The sequence below is a fragment of the Anopheles coluzzii genome, chromosome 3, assembly GCF_943734685.1.
Source record: "Anopheles coluzzii chromosome 3, AcolN3, whole genome shotgun sequence".
Taxonomy (NCBI): domain Eukaryota; kingdom Metazoa; phylum Arthropoda; class Insecta; order Diptera; family Culicidae; genus Anopheles; species Anopheles coluzzii.
The window spans coordinates 89,405,003-89,424,859 of NC_064671.1; the positions used below are offsets into that span (position 1 = coordinate 89,405,003).

The following is a 19,857-nucleotide window of genomic DNA, read 5'->3' on the forward strand; positions in this document are numbered from 1 at the left end:
CCGTCAACACGAATTTTATCAGCCGCACATGAACGATAGCACAGCTTTTTGTCTTACAAACGAAGATTTGTATCAGCACTGTGGTGTGCCATTCACCAGAGATAACGCCTGTATCGGAAGCACCACATCGTTTAGTGTTTGGCAATGTATGAAAACAAAGTAGACTTTGAACCGACCGGCGCCGGCCGGAACACTCCGAGTGGTTTGTTATGATTTTCTGCGTGCGGTACGATTTCGTCATCCCCTCCTGTCATTGGGAGAGTATTATTCGTTCGCTCAGCTCTCTTTCATATACGCGTTGCGGCGTTCTATGCTCAAACACCAGCAAAGTTCATATGCTTTTTTTGGCAATCGAATAACCCTCCCCTTCTTCACGACGAACACTTTCCTGTCAACTGGAAATTTATCCACAAGAAGAGAATAATAATATTCACAACACAAAGGAAAAGTAAGATGGGTTTGTCTTTGCAGGCACCGGCACTGTTTTTACTCCACTAGAGCACACCCCAAATTGCAAGCACAGACTGCGCCGTCCTCGGTAGAATGCACTTTTCTATACCACAAAAATGTATTGCTTTTTTTTATTCAAATTGAAGTGTTTCTGATCGCACCGTCTATTTATAAATGCACTCTGATCCACTCTCTTGATTATCAGACGGGTCAAAACCGCACAAGAAGAACACTGGGAGTGCAAATATCGATACAGTAGGCGGGAGCGTCCACGCAAAAGCGAATTATCACGACGACCGCGTTGCGTATTGTGCTGTTTATCAATGGAACCACGGCGAGACTTGCGCGACCGGCTCGTTTGCGTGATGAGAGAGCGTTGATGTACGCGTAGAGCGCAGAGAGACAGCGATGGGGTTCAGTATCAATCAGAGATCCACCCCTGTTCGTTTGCTGCGTGAAGTACTTTCAGCTGTTCACAACGCCACAGAGAAAGAGCAAAAAGTGCGCGCTGAGCTCTCCCAAGTTCAAGCGCAAGCATGTCGCGGAAGCACGACTGCGATGGTGGAAAGACTTCGTTCGACGATTGGTAGACGACGATGCGATGGTTTCGAACTCAGTGGCACCTGATTGGTATGTAAAGTACACTAATTAACCTCTGCACGTTGTTGAGGAATCCACCATTGAGGGGTTAATACTTTTTTATTACAATTGCCTTTCATGTTGTTTGTTAAATTAAATTCCTTTTTGTGACACACATAAAAATAAAAAGAACAACAATTCTACATAAAACCCATATAATGATAAAAATAGCCCAAATTAACCATGTGTTGCACATTATTCGTCATCACTGTGGGGAAGGAGCTTTTGGGAAAGCTTTCTACGCTGCTAGCTGGAAAGCTCGAAAAGTGAAATTTTCCAACGAATGGATAAAGAGTGCTAATAGTTTAAAGGATATTTATTCCCAATTAATGTATCATACCAAACCTTTTAACTATGTTCATTTTAATCTCGATAGTTGCATTTAGTCTTTATTGGAATTTTCGTATCTTTGGTAAAACATGTTTCACAATTAATTTTTGCCCGCCTCTTTACAGTCCCAAGTAGCGCTTCTTCCCCGTTCGATGATGTTCCCACCCAATCGTGAATTGTATTTAAAAAATCGTGCAAGAATTTAAATTCGTACGCCGCTACACCACTACCACCACCACCGCCACCAGTGCACCCGATATCAAACCGGGGCTGGGTAGCCGTACTGCGTAAGATGTGAGATGCCACGTGATGACGAGCTAGAAAACCTACTGCAGACGCACCAGCGCCTGATCCCTTCCTTTGTCTAGTCTTTCTATCATGCTTAAAATTAGCTTCCTACTAAACTACCCTTCACCCTGACTGTTTCACACAGAAACCAAATGATCCCGTCCCTGTGGCCTGTGGTAGCGAGAGCTAGTTTCGTTGCAACCAATTGACTCCAATGTGTGTGTGTGTGTGTTTCGTTACAATTTCGTTTGCAATCGTCAGACCACCGTGCTGCCGGAGCTTGGATGAACAGAGACAACTATGAACACACTGACGAGAACGATGACGATGACGACGACGAGTAGAGAACGTGCAGATCTGAGGTATCGGTAAACGAGCGCCACGGTCGAGCCGTGAGCCGACCGCTGGCAGCTCCGGTGCGACCAGCCCTAATCCTTCTTGTGCTCGAACAGGTCGTCGAACACGGGATGAATCTGGTCGATCATGTCGCTGCACGTCATGCTGCGGCCCTTCAGCTTGAACGCGTACTTGTTGCACGTCTTGGTGAGCGTGCTGGCCGCAAAGCAGGCCACCATCGCGGGGCTAATTTCCTGCTTCGACTCCAGCGCCCAGTAGTAGAAGGTGGCGAGCGACCCGGCCAGCAAATCGCCTTGTCCGCCGCACCGCCGCCCCGAACCGCCCTGCGGACATTCGTACTTCTCCAGCGTGAGCGAATCGTAGATCCGATCGTTCAGTCCCTTCTCGATCACGGTCACGCCCGCTCCGAGCCGCCCGAGCGACAGCATGATCTGGTCCCGGTCCTTCCCGAACAGCCGGCAGAACTCGATCGCGTTCGGCGTCAGTATCACGCCGTAGTAGTCCTTCACCAGGCTGATGTCCTGCGTGATGAGAAACAGCCCGTCCGCGTCGATGATGAGCGGTTTCTGCAGCTGGCGGCAGATTTTGATCAGCTCCGCCACCGTCTGCATTATCTGGCGGTTCCGCCCGAGCCCCGGCCCGATCACGAGTACGTGCAGCCGCTCGAGCCACGGCTCGATCTGGATGATGGCGTTGATCGAGTCGAGCAGCGGGTGCACAATCAGCTCCGGGCTGTACGATTTGATTACCTGGGCGGCCGCATCCGGACAGAACACATGCACCAGATCCGCGCCCACCTTCAGCGCACTGATTGCGGCAAAGTACGGCGCCCCGGTGTACTCGAGCGAGCCGCCCACGATGCCGATCCGGCCGGCCTGGCCCTTGTGGCGGTCCGTGTCGAGGTGAGGCACTATGTTGCGGGCCCGCTCCAGCAGCGGCGACTTGTTTTCCGACGACATTCCGGCACGGGTCGTAATTTTCGCCACCCGAGTTACGGTGTTTACGTTTTTTACGATTTGTTTTATCGCAGCGGCCAGCGCACGGTTTGACATTGCGTGTTTTGACACTACTGTCACTGGGCGTACAGTGATGCGCACAGCTGTAGCAGCAGTAAAGCAATATCAAAATTGGAAACATTAGCATTGAATGACTTTCTTTTAATGATTCGTTTGCATCGTTTCTGTTCAAAGCAACAGTTTAGTGATTATAACTCGAACGAAGGTATTGTTGATGATCATTTTACCTAAAATCAAAATAAAATAGGATTCAAATTTGGGTGTTTCGTTTTGGGCTCGTCTGCAGTGTGGCCAGATTATTTTGTCGGTTTTCGGTAGGCGCATCAAAATTTTATCGGTAGTTTTCGGCAGGTTAAAACTCGAAACTTAACTGAGTTAAAAGAAGTAAAAGCGAAAGAAGTGTTAAGCAGGATGGGGGGGGGGGGACTTATGCGCAAAACGAAAGTTCCATCTCACGAGAATATGCATCCTTTATCTAGGATATGGATTAGATTTGGTTCAGCGGTTACACAAATGAAGGTTTTTCTGAAGTGTCGATCTGAAGGTGCACTAGGAATTCTAAGCGGAAGAAGAACTAAGATGCACATTTTTTCTTAGTGGTGGCCAGTTCTTTTTCTCGGGGCTCCACGCGACTGCCTAGGGCCGCAGCATTGCTCCATAGGATAAGATTTTATCGTACGTGCTGTCATTTGATTTTCGCTGGATTATTTAGATTGATTTGATTGTTTGGCTGAGTTTTATAGTTCAATGATTAAACAAATTTATATTTTTCCTTCAAACCCCTCCTTCAAATTGAGAATATACATAGGTATTTCTGGTCACTTTGCCCACAGGGCAAGGCGAGCTTTTTGGCGGCCACCGTCGCAAAACCGTCGCAAAACGTCAAAACCGGCGTCGCATGTACTGCAAACCGACATCGCCAGCGAGCGAAACTCGCAACGATTTCGAGGCGCTGGTGACGGTCGTTTTTGACGTTTTGCGACGGTTGTTGACCTTTCGAGCGAGCTTTTGCCCTGCGGGCCAGTGTGGCTAGATTATATTGGCAGATTTCGGCAGGAGCACTCCCAAATAGCCAGAATTGCTTAAGCAGCTCATTTTGGCACGCTAAAGATCGCTGCTCTAATTCGCCTTTTGCAGTAGATAAACAGCATCAAAGTTCCAGGCGGTCCTTCTAAATAGCGCCTAAGCAGCTTCCTTAAGCTACGGTGCCGGGGATTATTTTTCTGTGTGTTTTATTTTCAAGCAAGTGTCATCGATGAAATAAACAACAGGATTTGTTTTGTTTGTGTACATGTGTATATTTTTAAACCCTTAATATTCATAAATTACACGAAACGTATCACAATTTAATGAACAATCACAATCACTTCCTTCAAAATCCCTTCTTCAAAGAACTCATCTAACTTGTACAGCAGCAATGAGATGATTGACGGCGTCAGTCTTTGACACTTTGACAAGACCCACCTTGTACCGATGTCATGCATTAAAAACCTATGAAGTTTCACCAAGTTCGGTACACGTTCTTAACAAGCCTTAAAGTTCCATCATGAACCCTACACATAGTATTAATCAGCCGCAAAGTTCCAAAGAGTACCATGTGCCTGTTAAAAAGCTCCATAGTTCCGCAAAGTGCCGTCTATCTCTTAATCAGCCACAAAGTACGACATTGGAACGATTTTTCGTTAAACAGCCCTAAATCAGCTATAAAGTACGAGCTGGCTATTTGGGCTGTTGAGAACGCAACCATTTAACCTTCGTTTCTATGACCAAAAATACACCCTCATCTTTATGACCACCTTCACCACCAAGCTGGTGGTTGGACCAAAGGATAGGACCACCTATCCCTTGCCTGAAAATTTCATTCTCTTTGTCTGTCGGGTAAGCTTTAACCGCTGACAACGAGATTCGAATTCAAATTTAAATGATTTTCTTTGGCGAACAATTCTCGGAATCCCCACAACTGACATTTTCTACTTATTTAACATTAAATTTTAACGGATAAAATTTTGAATTCAAAACGCATGTAGCATTTTTCTAGTGCCAGGCAAACAAACCCCAAGCGCCACAGATTAAGCTTAAACGACTGGGAAATTGAATATCCATAGAAAAAAATGAAAGCTCCACAGCTTCATTGGTTTGATCAATAGATGGCGTAGTATTACAACTCATTATTATATTGCTATCCTTTTCATGCCATGTGTTTCAACAAGTTTCATCTTATCATGACCTATATAGCCTTCTAACGTTCTGAGCAAAGATCTATATGAATGGTCGTGTGGTCAGATACGTGGGTATCAACACCAACGACCTTTACTCAAATCTCACTTGCTTCAGTGCTGGTACTTTCCGTTGAAGTTTAGTATTTAAACAATCGTCTCGCCGTTCTAGTTCTAGCGATGCATAACTTCAATGCGAAACCATACAACAGTACAGAGGAAATGAGAAAGCTCTCCTCCACGCGATGAAGCTCAACTGGTTGGGGTATCCCACCAACAGAGAGCACCACCAGCTTTTTCGCTATTTTTAGAATGCATGAGTCGTTTGCCGTCTGCTAAACGAATTCTTTCCATATTCCGTTTAGGTAGAAAACTTGAGTCGTTTAGAAGCCGTTTAGTGGTCGTTTAGTGGATTTGTGGCACTTGGGACATGTTGTGTCCGCACAAATGAAACATGATACGTGTTGTATGGCACAAACAGAATACGTTATTTATTCTACTCTTTGGTATGGGTAATACAATCAACACACGCACGTAATGCGGGGAGAGGACAACTGTTCCTGCTCGCGCCGCGATCCTCACTGAGGACGTCACCGGATGACAGCCCTGCTGTCAACGGCGAGCCCTCAGGATGAGGCAGCGGTCTGTCCACAACAAAACATCAGCGCGATAAGTAACAAATTAGGATAGCGATCCTTGAAACAGCATCCCAAGCGCCACAGATTAAGCTTAAGGCCCGTGTCTGTGCTCCATCGGATGCGATTTTATCGGAAGGCTTGTCAAAACTTTATATGAGATTTGACAGATAACGTCGGACGTGCGATTTCGTCGTACGACGGAATCAAAAAAATTTGATTTCGTCGGACGCCGCATCCGATTTTATCTGTCAAACTAAATGTGTGGTGTTTTGTAGGAACAATCTCAACTTAATTTTTCATAATCGTTATATTATTAAAATCATCCAAATAATCGCAATATGATACGAAAAAGCGTTTAACAGCACGTGCGATAAAATCGCATGCGATGGAGCACAGATACGGGCCTAAACGACTGGAAAATCAAATATCTGTGATTTTCGGTAGGATAAATGGAAAATCGGTAGTTTTAGGGCGGTCATCTGTAAATCGGTAGGAATACAGATAAATCGGTGTTTCTGGTCACTCTGCTCGTCTGTACCTTTCAAGCAATAGGCCTTTCTTTGTCGATAGCTTGAAATATTTCCGCCTTTTGCAATGAAATCTATTTTAAATGATCCGTTTAATTGAAATATTACGTCTCAGGAACGATTCATCATCAATTTCATTCATATGATGATGTTTTAACATGAATAAAAAGAATAATTTAGTTTTATATTCAATTTAATTTCATAATCTAATTTAATCATATAAAAAATAAACCCAAAATATATATTAACCGATGTGTTTGTCGTGAAAATTATGTTCATTTTTACAAAACATTTTCCAACCACAACAATCAGTTTTGGTGTGAACGAATTTTATTCTCAGTTTGAAATTTCATTCGAAAATGTGTTTAGCTATGTATCAATCACTACTTTCTGTCGAGTATTTGAATTATTTAAATGAGTTGAAGCACTGATGGAAAAAATTGCCTATTTACCCATCGACGATTCGTGGAATTGTGCAATCGATTCATGTATCATGTAGCACCTTCACCAAAATCAATCTCCATTCCGGTCAATTCCACAAGCGTATGTGTCCCACAAATGACTTCATTTACATGTGTCACACTCCCTAATGGGACTTGCTGCCGTCTCCCACTCCATGCAAACATGCTCCCATTTTGGAGGGAAACATGTGAAATTACGATTCCTTCAGTCCTGCGTTAACCGTCGGACACCGATCGAGGCAACTCTATCTTTAGGGACATTATTCGGTACAATCTCTTCGAAATGGTGTCCGATTATTAAAGGTAAAAAGTCATGAAAAGGTTCCAAACGACAAGCGCCAGTGCATGTGCAATGTTGGAGTCACAAGCATACACCTTTCTCCTCATGTTGATTTACCAAAAATACGCCCAAAAAGCATTTTTTTTTTTTTGCATCACTGCTCCTCAAGCACTTCATTCGAGAATATCAGCGCAAAAGGCAAACGCCAACCATTTGACCCACCAACATATCCTCCTATTCCTTCTCACAGTACGCACACGGTACGACTTTCACTGCCGAATTCTATCGACCATAGTCCCCCGGACGGACAAAACCGGACCAAACTTGGACCCCTTTCGCGTGTACGCGTAATCGACTGCGTCCCCGCATCGAACTCGTTCTGATTACGAAATGCCGTCCCAGGGTTCAGACCACAAAGCAGCCCAGCTAAAGCGACAATCAACCGAGCAAGCCCACAACAGAGGGGTGGCATTTTTCGGGAGTCGAAAGAACGACAAAAAGAGAACTCCACAACCCTCCTCCGAATGCTCTTGTCAACCTTTTGCCGGTTCGCGGCTAATGAAGGACCGGCCAGCGAAGCCTTCTCGTGCGTCCCGACCGAAAGGTGATTGTGTTCTGTTTTGCCGGTTTCGTAGTGGCCGTGTCTGTGTGTATGTTCGGTGGTTAAGCGCGGTATCGCGACACAGACGGCCCTTGCTGTTTGCCGGCAAACGTCGCGAGGGCTGCCGAACCGGGGCAGTCAGTGTTTATCGGTGCCTTTGGAAGCGCGGACGTGTTTTGGTGGGAATTGTTGCGCGAAAGCTTAACAGTGCGGCTGGAAATGTGAAGAAGCTTTTAGCGATTGGTGCGTGTTTGTGAAAATGTGAAAATTAACACGCGTGACGAAGAATAAGCACGTGGAAAGCATTCGATCATCATGCGCGTTCCAAGAGTGCTACGACAATTGAAGCATTCCTCACACCGAAAGGTACTTACTGCAGGTTCTTCACTCTTGAGCTCTGATCAGATTGCTTTAACCTTAAAGCACGGCATACTGGTGCACTCTTCCGACTTTCGGGGTATTCTTCTTGCCAAGGCGACCCAATAAAATGCGAGAAGACGGTACCGAATGCAAAGCGAATCTTCAAGAGCATCCGTTGCTCGCGATCGCTTGCCATCCACACGGGAAAACGAAACGAAATTTAAGACAAATAAAAACTCGTTCCATCGACCTCGCTAATCCAGAACCCCCCCTCGGTGTGGTGCTTATAAATCAAACCGTTCTGTCGCCCCCTTTTGCAGAACTGAAGATGCCCGTTGGCGGCAGGAAATTCACAACACATCTTCTTAGCCCATCTTCGGCGGCCTTGTCCGCGCGAATTTCCCATCGAGTGTGATTTTTTATAATGTTTATCTTCGTCGTGTATATCTTTGTGGCTGTGTGTGTGCACGTTGAGCTCGAAGATTATCTTCTCGGTGGACGACGCCACCATACCTGGCGCTGGACGCTAATTAATTCATTCACGAAAAAAAGAGGCTCAAAACGAAACTGAACGGGAAACGCGTTAGAGAAGTTGATTCTACGTGTTGAAGTTGTTTTTGGATCTCGATCATCGTTCGATCGTTCTGTTTGTTCAATTAACCAAACACACCCAGCACACCGGTGTCGTACGTCAGTCCAGTCCAGGCCTACTTGTGATATTTGCACAGAATGCTAATTCCACTGCAGTTTTGATGACAAATTCCATCGTCGCGTCACCATCGTGCTGTCGCGTGGATTGTGCGATGAGGCGGAATGATTAATGGTTGCCCCCCCGACCACGGCCTGAGGGAGTCTTTGTTTTCGGCCTGAGGGAGTCGGACGTAGCTTTGGACGATTGTCATAAAAATTAAATTACAATGCTCATAAAACACGCAAGAAAGACAAAACGTCCTAAAGGGCTTCACAAATGCATGACTGGTTACAAATAACCCCTCAACCTGTCCCTATCAATCGCGCTAAAAGCCTGTGAGCGTCCGTATTGTTGCTTGTGAAGGGCCGTACGATAAGGTAGGGTGGTTGTAATTAATAAAATCTGATTTTATCGCCCTCCCGGTGTGTGCGATGTTTGGTTTCGGGTTATTACGAAGCCCTTCCTCGCAGTGCCACTGCCTACTGTGATGGGACATACAACAGTGGTTGGTGTTGTTGTGCTGGTACGCTTTAACCCCTCCAGCAGTGTTGTCTAGGCAACGTATGGAGCGGATGTCACTATCAAGTGTGTTGGCCACCAGCGACAAAGCCACAACTATCGTATTCCAACACGCCCCACGGGGACAGACGTTTATCATATAAATGAGAGAGGAGAGAGAGAGAGCAAGAGTGAAATGATAAGCAACATGTGCAGCGTGTGCGTTTCGATAAATGCGCCAAAACAAATTGCAATCTTTTTGGAATGATGTGAGTGACTTTCCCTGACTTCATGTGAGTGAACAGTTGGAGGAAAATTCGGGAAACAATAATTTCATATTTCAAATCAAAAAATGTTTATCAGAGGGCCATATGCCAAAGCTCTGTTTTATTATTTATTTTTTTCAAATTGTTAATCAGATCACAGCCACGATAATTCTATAGAATTAACTCAACTAATTGCATATACAAAACTTCCTACACCTTTAATAAGAACCATGATGTTGCATCAACATTGCCCTCGCGGTGTTTAACGCCGAATAAAACCTCCAACCACCTTAGACCAAACGGTCATGCAATTACGGTGAAGGCCATGTTTAGATGGCCAGTTTTATGGTGCCATCTGGCCATCAGTTTTGATGTTACAAAAACAAAGTAAAAAAAAACACGCAAACACACACACACACGCTAAGCCCTTTGCACCTTTGCTCATTACCCCATCCGCTTTATTATGTCTGGCTTGGCGGGCATTTAAGTCTTGTGTTGAGCTAAAGCATAACACAAAAAGAAACTGTGCTGAACGTTAAATCGTATGCCGAAGTAAGCGGCTTTACTTCGTAAGCAGTGTTTTAGTTGGAGATAAAAAGAGCATATTTTGTATGTTTTACGCGCACGTTAACCTACATTCATTTAACAATGTTACATGACTATTTTACTATTTTTTACCATTTAGCTAAAGCAGAACTTAAACGAGCTTGAAAGCTTATCTTAATGAAGATGCGTCGCTACCGCGTCTTCGGCACGATTCCCCAAGGTCATCTCAGGCCAATCCACCGGCTTATTCTTCACATTATCGAGCTCCCTGCTTCACTGTTTGGTACCATTTTTTTTTCGATGTTGGCTCAACTTATTCGTTCCAACAATTCAGTTCGATCGGCCACTTCATCACCCAATAAACACCTGCCTGAGTGACCGATTCCTGTCAATTAGTGTCAGCGCGGAGCGCGGTGTGCGCAAGACAAATCATTCTCAGCTAGCCCATCCCCAGCACCCTAACGATTGATCTATTCTGTACGGTTCTTTACGAGTTAACATAACGATCAATATTTAAGCTTTTTTTCTCGACGCCAACAGAACAAAAGAAAAGTTATTGCTTGAAAATTATGACCAGTCACGGCTAGAGATCGCACTTGATCGTGGGATTTTTACGTACCAGAATGTTGTTTGGAGATGAGTTATTGCATGCGTTCAACGCACCTTTCCCTTAAAGGTTAACGAAAAAAAAGCAAACTCTTTTTTTTATTTAATGCGATTAAATATGCTCGTCATTGGGTCATTGCGTATGCAAATTTATGTTTGCTCATTGTCATTTTATTCTCATCAACAACGAACAGAACGGAAGACGGCGAGGCTATTGCCGCCCGCTTCCACGATCTTCGCAATTAACTTCTTTGTTTTCGCTTTCGTTAATTTTGCCCTCCTTTCTGTTCCATTCCTCCTCCTATCTCTCTCTCTCTCTCTATTTAGCCCCTCTTGGGTGAGCTGATCGTAAAGCTACTGTTTGTCGTTTGCTGCGGTCTCATCACGGTACTGCTGATCATACACAAGTACGAAAATTTGGACAACTTCAAGCGAACGCTGTACTACCGACTGGCGGAGGATGGCGAAGGGTTTTACGCGATGCCACGCAACGTGGCTGGTGAAAAGATCGATTGGCACAATTACGAGCTGATCGAGGAGGAGTCGAAGCGGACAGGGCCCGGTGAGCAGGGTCGACCGTACAAGCTTTCCAGCGAGCAGGATATCGCCCTCAACGCTAAACTGTTCAAGGAGAATGGCTATTCGGCGGTGGTAAGCGATATGATCGCTCTGAACCGATCGGTACCGGACATACGACACCCGAGGTGAGTGTAGATCGCACGAGATATTGGAGCTTGAGTTTGATAACGTTTGTTGGCATCTCTTGACAGTTGTCGTATGAAGGAATATCTCAAGGAACTGCCTACGGTTAGTGTGATCATTATCTTCTACAACGAGCACTGGAGTGCTCTTCTTCGCACGGTCTACAGCGTTCTGAACCGATCGCCTCCTGCGCTGCTGAAGGAGATCATCCTGGTGAACGATCACAGCACGAAACCCTTTCTCTGGACACCGCTGCGAGAGTTTGTGGAGTCTGAGCTTGCACCCAAGGTCCGGTTAGTGGATCTTCCGGAGCGATCCGGGCTGATTGTCGCCCGGATGGCTGGAGCCCGAGAAGCTCGGGGAGATGTGCTGATCGTGCTGGATTCACACACGGAAGTTAACACCAACTGGCTGCCTCCATTGTTAGGTAAGTTTCCTATCCAATCCTCATACATGTTGTCTTCTACTGACATGAAATATCTTCTTCTTTTTAGAACCAATTGCCGAGGACTACAGGACGTGCGTCTGTCCCTTTATCGATGTGATCGCACACGACACATTCCAGTACCGTTCGCAAGACGAGGGCAAACGGGGCGCCTTTGACTGGAAGTTCTACTACAAACGCTTGCCACTGCTCCCGGGAGATCTGGACGATCCGACGAAACCCTTCAACAGCCCCGTCATGGCGGGCGGATTGTTTGCGATCAGTGCCAAGTTTTTCTGGGAGCTTGGTGGCTACGACGAGGGCCTAGATATCTGGGGCGGCGAGCAGTACGAGCTGAGCTTCAAGATCTGGCAGTGTGGTGGACGGCTCGTTGATGCGCCCTGTTCGCGCGTCGGCCACGTGTACCGCGGCTACGCACCGTTCGGTAATCCGCGGGGCGTTAACTTTGTGGTGCGCAACTTTAAGCGCGTCGCCGAGGTATGGATGGACGAGTACAGCCAGTTTCTGTACGAGCGGAACCCACAGTTTGCCAAAACGGATCCGGGTGATCTGAGTGCACAGAGGGAGTTGCGCGAACGGTTGCAGTGCAAGCCGTTCAAGTGGTTCCTGGAGGTGGTGGCGCCAGATCTGCTCGTACGCTATCCGCCGCGTGATCCACAGCCGTTTGCTTCAGGGCGGGTGCAGAGTGTGGCCAATCCAAGGCTCTGTCTTGATTCGCTGAACCATCAGGCGAAGGAACCGATCGGGCTGTACGCGTGTGCGTTTAACAAGACGCACCCACAGAACAATCAGTTCTTTACGCTGTCGTATCATCGGGATATTCGCGTGCGCAGTAACGACAAGTGTCTGGATGCAGCGAAGCTGAACGACGAGATTGTGCTGTTTAGCTGCCACGAGTCGCAGGGGAACCAGATGTGGCGGTACGACTATGTGAGTGGACCTGTGGACATTAGATTGCTTTGACATTGTTACCAATTCACTAATGTAATTGTCTTTCTTCGCAAAACAGGAATCGAAAATGATCATCCACGGGAAGGACCACCATGGCAGGTGTATGGAAGCGGATCTCGACACCAACAAGCTGTTCGTGCGAAGCTGTGATAAGGACAAAGCGTCTCAGAAGTGGAACTGGGGATACGTTAACTTTGTCCATCTGCAGAACTGGGATGTTTATGGGGCAAAGTTCTTGTAAAGGAAGGATGTGAGTTCTTTAAGCGTAGTGCCTGTATAAGTGATTTGTGACAAGAATTAACTGGCGAATATAGATGGACTTTCGACAGTGTTTAGATCATGTTTTTCAGGTTTTAGAAGAAGTACGTATACGTATGAGTAGATGTTTAATGTGCATCTTTGGCATAGAGCAACTCGTAATAAGTAATTAGAACTGTTTGTATATAATTTTATGTAAGTCTTTAATTTAAAATACAAATAAATATTGCGATAAGTAACAGACTTTATAGGAATTTTAGCAAATTTTGTGTTGGTTTTAAATAAAACATGACTTTTAAACAATAATATTACAAAAAAATGCATATGACCGCTGCTCGATTGGAATTGTCCCACAGTGACCAAACCGCGCGCCATCTATTGGCAAGCAAGGGAAGCGTAAATTCAAACTGCGAAGCAGCATGCTATATTTACAGCCGTTTTCCAACTGATCTGTTACAGGTCGTTTTATACAAATTCAATGTTCTAATTACACATTTTTTCGTTTAAATTGCGAAATGTTTGATTTATTATTTAAATTTCGTACACAAATTAAACATCAATGCTAAGAGACTTTTGAATGCACATGTCTTTTACATGTCAAGGTAATCAACGCACGAAATAAAACATGAGCAACAAATCTTTCCCCATCAACACAACCGATTTATAAAGCTAATAATATCTACTAGTTCGGTACCCTAACCCCTCATCAACACAATATGGAAATAATTTGCCGCAAAAGCTTGCCGTGTTTTCACACCATAAACACACCCGCCTTAGTAAAGTGCCAAGCAATAAAGAGGCAAAATATGTACGTTTACCTAGCATTTATCAAGTGATAATTGGTTTTTAAGCTGCTCCTGCTCTTGATAATTCCCCTTTTCCAGTTTTTTACTGGTTTGCTCCCCATTACCAAGAGGTATTGAAGAAAGAAAAAAACGTAGCTAAACCTTTCTCAAAAACTTCGACTTTTCACCTTGTAATTGACAACAACGTTCATAAATATTATTTACTAAAAAAAAAGCGGAGGGGAGTACAACTCCTCAGCACGATTGAATCTTCCTCCACGTACAACTGCTACAAAATGCATCCCGAATGCAGGTGGTGTGTTCTGAGGGAACGATGTTTTTCCCCCTTCTTTCCATGTCTTTTTTGGTTAATTCTCTCATGTTCCCATCCTCCACAGCTCGCAGTCTCTCTACGCATTCGTAGAGGGGGTTTTTCCTCCGTTTTGCTTCGTGAAAATTTATCGTCCGTAGCTCATTACAAAAAATGTGATTTTTTGTTGTTTTCAGTTTTTTTCCTTTCCGTCGTTTCTTTTACCGCAGTTGCATTGATGGAACACGGGGAGGAAATATTCGTGGTGGAATAAAACACCACTCTCAAAACAAAACTAAAAATGCCACAATTAAAATCATTACCCTTTTAGCTTGCAACACTTACAGCAGCGCAACGACGGATTCGGCAACTGTGAAGACTTTTTTGAAACAATTTTTAATAATAAACAAAAAATGGAAAAGGAAAAAAATAACAAAAAATGATATTTCTCTTCAAAACTTCACAGGCCACAAGATTTTTGCATCGTATTTCTTTCTCACCAGCTTCTATCTCCTCCATTGGCAAAACGATCTCGACGACGGCGACATTCCGTCCTGCATCTGCATCTTTGTCAACCACCATTTGCTGTCGTTTTAATTAAAAAATGTGTTATCCTTATCAAACTCTGGCGTGTTAGCAATTTGAGCAGAAATTACATCGTTGAAATGCTTTTCCGCACATTTTACTGCTATCAACCGCTTTCGATCCGCATTTTTCCCTTGTAAGACAGACAGCGTTCGAGGACATTCTATCCAACAACGTGGGAGATCGGACAAGATAAACAGTGGAAAGAAGAATGCAAATCAACTTCAACCGGATGGCCTTTCAATGTCAAAAGTATATTATTCTTACGGTTTATATGCACCACCCAGCTTCACTGTCCCGTACCGCTCGGTTCCGGTTTCCGGGTACGCCAAGAGCCCGCAGAGATTGTTTCCTTTCTGTCTGTTTCCTGAGTCCATAATCTAGGCGCCCTTGTGGTGTCGGTGATCGGTGATCTTCCTTCGGAGCTGTCTAGGAAAAATGTCTTATGTTTCATCTAATTGACTCGAAACCCTTTTTCAATGATACTTGGTCGAGTATGGAATTCTAGGGTTTCTTAGAATACAAAAGGGAAGTTTAGGCACCGTCAACAACGATCATGGCAGCTCGCACAGAGAGCGCTCAACATTGTGTTTTGCATAATTTTGAAACCTTCTTTCGTTTCGCTGTCCATCATAAACTCATCCCATTTCCTTTTGAAGGCAAGCGAAAAACAATAAAACAGACACAGACAGTGGGATGAAGTGAAGAGAGTATGCGAAAAAAATTAAACCTCACGCTTACCTCCGCATCGCATCTTGGGCTTGGTCTATAGCCCGTTACATCTATCGAGAGTCTACCGCCAGGCAGCCACTACAGCACAGTCCCTCTCTTACTGCTTCCACATTCAGCTGGACACCACATGTTTGCAATAAAAATGGCAAAACGGTACGGACCGATCGGGAAACTAAGGGACCAACCAAAGACGATCTTCATTAAGCGACCCCCTGAAGAAGACCCATTATAAAGACGTGGACGCACTGCACTGTGTAAGGGGGAATATATTACACAGCCGGGTTTGTTCCGGCAATAGCGATCGGCGAAACGGGAGCATCGTACACTTCCACGTCCCGTACGACTCTTCCCAAGCATCGATGAAACGTGTTCGGTGCAAAACACTTTCGGACCGGACACTAATGGAGATATCTTTACGCCCATGAATGTCAGGCTGGCTTGTAGTGAGGTAGTTTCGGAAAACTAGTTGCCCGTTAGAGTTGGCAACCGTTTGCGCGGTAGTGTCACATTGGGGAATTGGAAAATTGCTCCGAAAAAGTGTTGCTAGCTGCGTGGACCGTGGAATTATGATCATTAAATTGATATAGCAGTGTGATGACAGAACCGATTGACCGGTTAAGTTGAATATCTTCACTTAATCGCAAGATCCAGAGACTATTTAAAGTAATGAACTACATCGTTTTGAACTGTAGATTGCATTTGAATACAAATCATGTTTAATAGATCTTAAAAAATCCCTTTGTCAACGACATTGCACATGTCTTTTTAACTCCTATATTCTAGAGATCCCACTACACGATCATCAACATGATGATTCCTATGTGCTGTAATCTATAGGCTTTTACTATGATGACTTGGTTTGGTAAAATGCTGAGGGCCATTGTATAGGATCTTAACGAAATCACTTACAAAAATAGATTAATAACAAGGTAATATTGTGTCAGAGAGGTCAGTTTAGCTTACACTTGATCTTTCTAATACTACGCTATCATGAAGGTAAACCTAAAGAAACATATAATAGTGGGACATCAAAGTTCATTTAAAATCAAAACTGATCCGCAGACAGACCAAGTTATTCTGAATAAAAATAGCCCTAAAACACACAATACTTCTAAGAGAAAGTTTAATATTTATCAACACAACAACAGCTCACTGCTTATGTTGCCTTTTGCATTATGTCTGTACAGCACAGACAGCAACAGCAGCCATAGTTCTACCATCTGCGACCGGAAACGCTTTACGACACACTCCAATGGTCTAGAATGGTTTGCTTCAGGATGGTGCAAAAAAATCATGCTCGCGTGTGCATCATCCGTCTGAACACATCAATACCAAAGTCACACAGTTTAGAAAGTCAATGCAGGTGCCGACCGCACGCTACACGCACCAGATGTGGGCGGGTAAACAGAAACCATGCCGTGGCTTATCTTGCGCGAGAGACACACTCTCCGGCGAGGTGCGTGGAGAAACGTAACCCGTCTGTGGCAGACGTATTTTTTATTGTTTCAGTGCATGTTTGTTGCAAAGTGCATGTTGCACATTGTCAAAGGGAATTGCCTTTGGTTTAATGTTTTGGAACCAGGGTCTGTTTTGGTGTGTTGGATGTTGGTTTTAGACAATGTGCAGCCATTCTTTGAACTATTGAGGATCATACATTGAGGATCATTGTTCTAAAGAAATCAGTTAAATACCTTTCTTCTGTTTTTGTTGATCTGAGTGAAGCAGCTTGAGACAATATTTTTTTTCAGCGTCTAGACAGTATTAAATCGTTCAAAGATATCCACATAATGCATCTTTGAAGGATAAAAATCAATATTTGGAATTGCAGACTGCCAAGAATAGTCGATCAAAAGATTGCATTTCCGCTGTTTTGATAATATGCTTAACGTTCAGCTTAACTTAGCTTGATCTTAAACGATCATTAGGATCAAATTTATTGACGATCCTACCAAAAAAGATCTACTAGATACGACAGACCTATCATGCTTATCTGTATCATGTATTCGATCTTCATCACATGGTTGTGGTACATTCCGGTTCGAAGGACCAAATCATCAATCCAAAGAGACTGCTGAATTTATCCTTAATCTATATCGTTTATTCAACGTTTTAGTTACTTTCTATTGAATCCATCGTTTAAAATAAGGCTGAAATGTGTAATAAAGTCCTTCCTATTTGCTCCTAAAAAAGCTATTCTTCCCTCAATCATGATTACTGGTTGCTCTTTCAGTGTAATTATGACCACAGTAAGGTTCGGGTTGATTGGTAATAAGGCAAACCATCATTCAAACCATCAGTAATGCCACTATTTTTGCTATAACTCCTTCATCACCGTCTATTTCCCCCAACGTTCGTCCTCGATCGATCCTTTGCTCTCTTGACGATTGCATGATAAAACGCCTTTATGCATCGTGATTGAAACACAATTCTCCTTCCTTTTCCAGTGCAAAGACGCCACAAACAAAACTCAAAAGCCGTGTAAAGCCTAGACAGAAAGACAAAATGAAGCAAATCAACAATGTAAACGACAACGGATCAACAAGCGCCTCCGCATCACCGCTTGTCATTTAGACCATACCATAATAAAAAAAAGAACGCTCCTAATTAAACACCAGGTTTCTCCATTTTCATAAATATTTACTGCTCAAACCCTTTTGCCACCCGGGGCCCAAGGATGGGGTTAAGCGAAGCGGTGTGTCGGGAACGGGGAAATTTCCCACAATTCCGATTCCCTACACCGATGGTTGATGGTGGTGTAGGATGGTGGCGTTCGCATCCATGCCGGGCGGACGCAATTGGCTCTATGTCTCCGGGCTAGCGGCGCACAGTTTAAAGCCAGCTTGAATGTAAACAAAGGCGAAAAATCGAGTCTCTTTTTATTTCTACACACGATAGGGCGTGAAAATTTAAATTTTCCATTTTTTCCCAGTACACAATCATGCTGCCATAGTTGTTTATTTGATCCCGTTGTCAACGGGTACGATTCATGGTTGCGCGGGTAGCATAGATTATGATCGTAAAGCACGGTATGATCATAAATATCGACCGTTTTTGGGGGCTGTAGAACATGTCAGCAGTAAATGTGATGTAAAGCAGAGAGTTTTTTTTTGCGAGAAGATTTATCCATCACCAGGTGGGCTATAAATCATAATTTCAATAATGATTGATTATGGCAATAAATAGACAAATGTGATAAACTAACTAGAATTTTTTTATTTAAAAGAGTATTCAACGCACTAGTAATCGACCTCATTTTTTATTTTAAAAAAAACAGACATCAATGCGCAATCGATTCCCTATCGAGATCCCGCTGTACGACTGATCGCCTTTCTGATTACCACAGCGCCAACCACTGCCCTCTGTGTCAGTGCTGGTTTGGAATTTTCTAGTTTTCCCGCGACTCATCCTCCTCATTCGTTGCCAGTGCTGTGGTGAAGAAATGTTAGAAGTTAATTAAAGTTTTTTTCCCCATTCCCCTTCCTGCTCTATTCCAAACACCGGGTACCAGGGGAATGGTGTCATCGTACCAAGGCAGCCGTACGGGAATCGAACGAAACATGATCGCGTAGTAGACGTAGGTCCAAACCGTCGACGTTACTGTGGTGCCACGGTAGCATAATCATCCCGTGCCTAACAAAGGGACAAACATGATTTATTTGTGAAACTGGTACAAACTCTAAGGTCACCCGAACTTTACGAGCCGAGGTATAGTGGTGAACACAATTGTGTCGACGATTGGAATTGTGTCTAAAAATTAAAACACTTTTTTGTTTTGTTTGGTTTGTTCAATATATAATTTTATTGATTCGTTTATATCTCTTCTAATCACCGCTGTGCTGTATTAAACAAAATATAACATTCAAATTTTTATTAATAAATAAATAGAATAAATAAATAGCGGCACTCGCTGTGAACGAACAAACGCCTCAAAGGAAAACGCTCAAACATTAAAGGAATCCCTTCTGCCCTTTTAAAAGGGGCGCGTTTACCGACCGTTCCTCTGCCTTCCGAGAATGCAAATGGAGAGAAACAAAAGCAATAACTAACACACACACACACATACAAAAAAAAACAAAACCCACTAAAATTGACCTCTATCAAGCGAAACACATCCAGCAGACAGGAAAAAGGAGCGGATATTTCTTTTTTTCCTTTTGCTTTTCGCGTTCCCTTTTCATCTTACCTTTCTTCTTTCGTTTGTGTAGCTTTGTGGAACGATTTTTATGTTTGTTTCCATCTCTTGTCTTTTATTCATTTTATCTTTTTTTCTTGTATCTTCACTCATATTGCCATTCCGCTTTAGCTTACCTTTTGCTCTT

General features: G+C 43.9%; 2 protein-coding genes across 3 annotated transcripts; one reads left to right on the forward strand and one right to left on the reverse strand.

Moving 5' to 3' along the window:
- Positions 1-1,446: 1,446 nt before the first annotated feature.
- LOC120958443 (ATP-dependent (S)-NAD(P)H-hydrate dehydratase) lies at positions 1,447-3,144 on the reverse strand. The gene has a single exon (XM_040381268.2). The coding sequence runs from the start codon at positions 3,114-3,116 to the stop codon at positions 2,136-2,138; it is 981 nt and encodes a 326-aa protein (XP_040237202.2). The 5' UTR covers positions 3,117-3,144; the 3' UTR covers positions 1,447-2,135.
- A 4,735-nt stretch (positions 3,145-7,879) lies between these two features.
- On the forward strand, positions 7,880-13,355 carry LOC120958397 (N-acetylgalactosaminyltransferase 6-like). 2 transcript variants are annotated; one of them, XM_040381168.2, is made up of 5 exons: positions 7,880-8,169; positions 11,098-11,474; positions 11,541-11,899; positions 11,967-12,847; positions 12,927-13,354. In XM_040381168.2, exons 1-5 carry the CDS (start codon positions 8,119-8,121, stop codon positions 13,107-13,109), a joined length of 1,851 nt encoding a protein of 616 aa, XP_040237102.2. In that variant the 5' UTR covers positions 7,880-8,118; the 3' UTR covers positions 13,110-13,354. The 2 variants fall into 2 exon arrangements, with proteins under 2 accessions (XP_040237102.2, XP_049465018.1); XM_049609061.1 differs by lacking the exon at positions 7,880-8,169 and adding an exon at positions 9,049-9,231 and having other exon boundaries at positions 12,927-13,355.
- Positions 13,356-19,857: the final 6,502 nt, after the last annotated feature.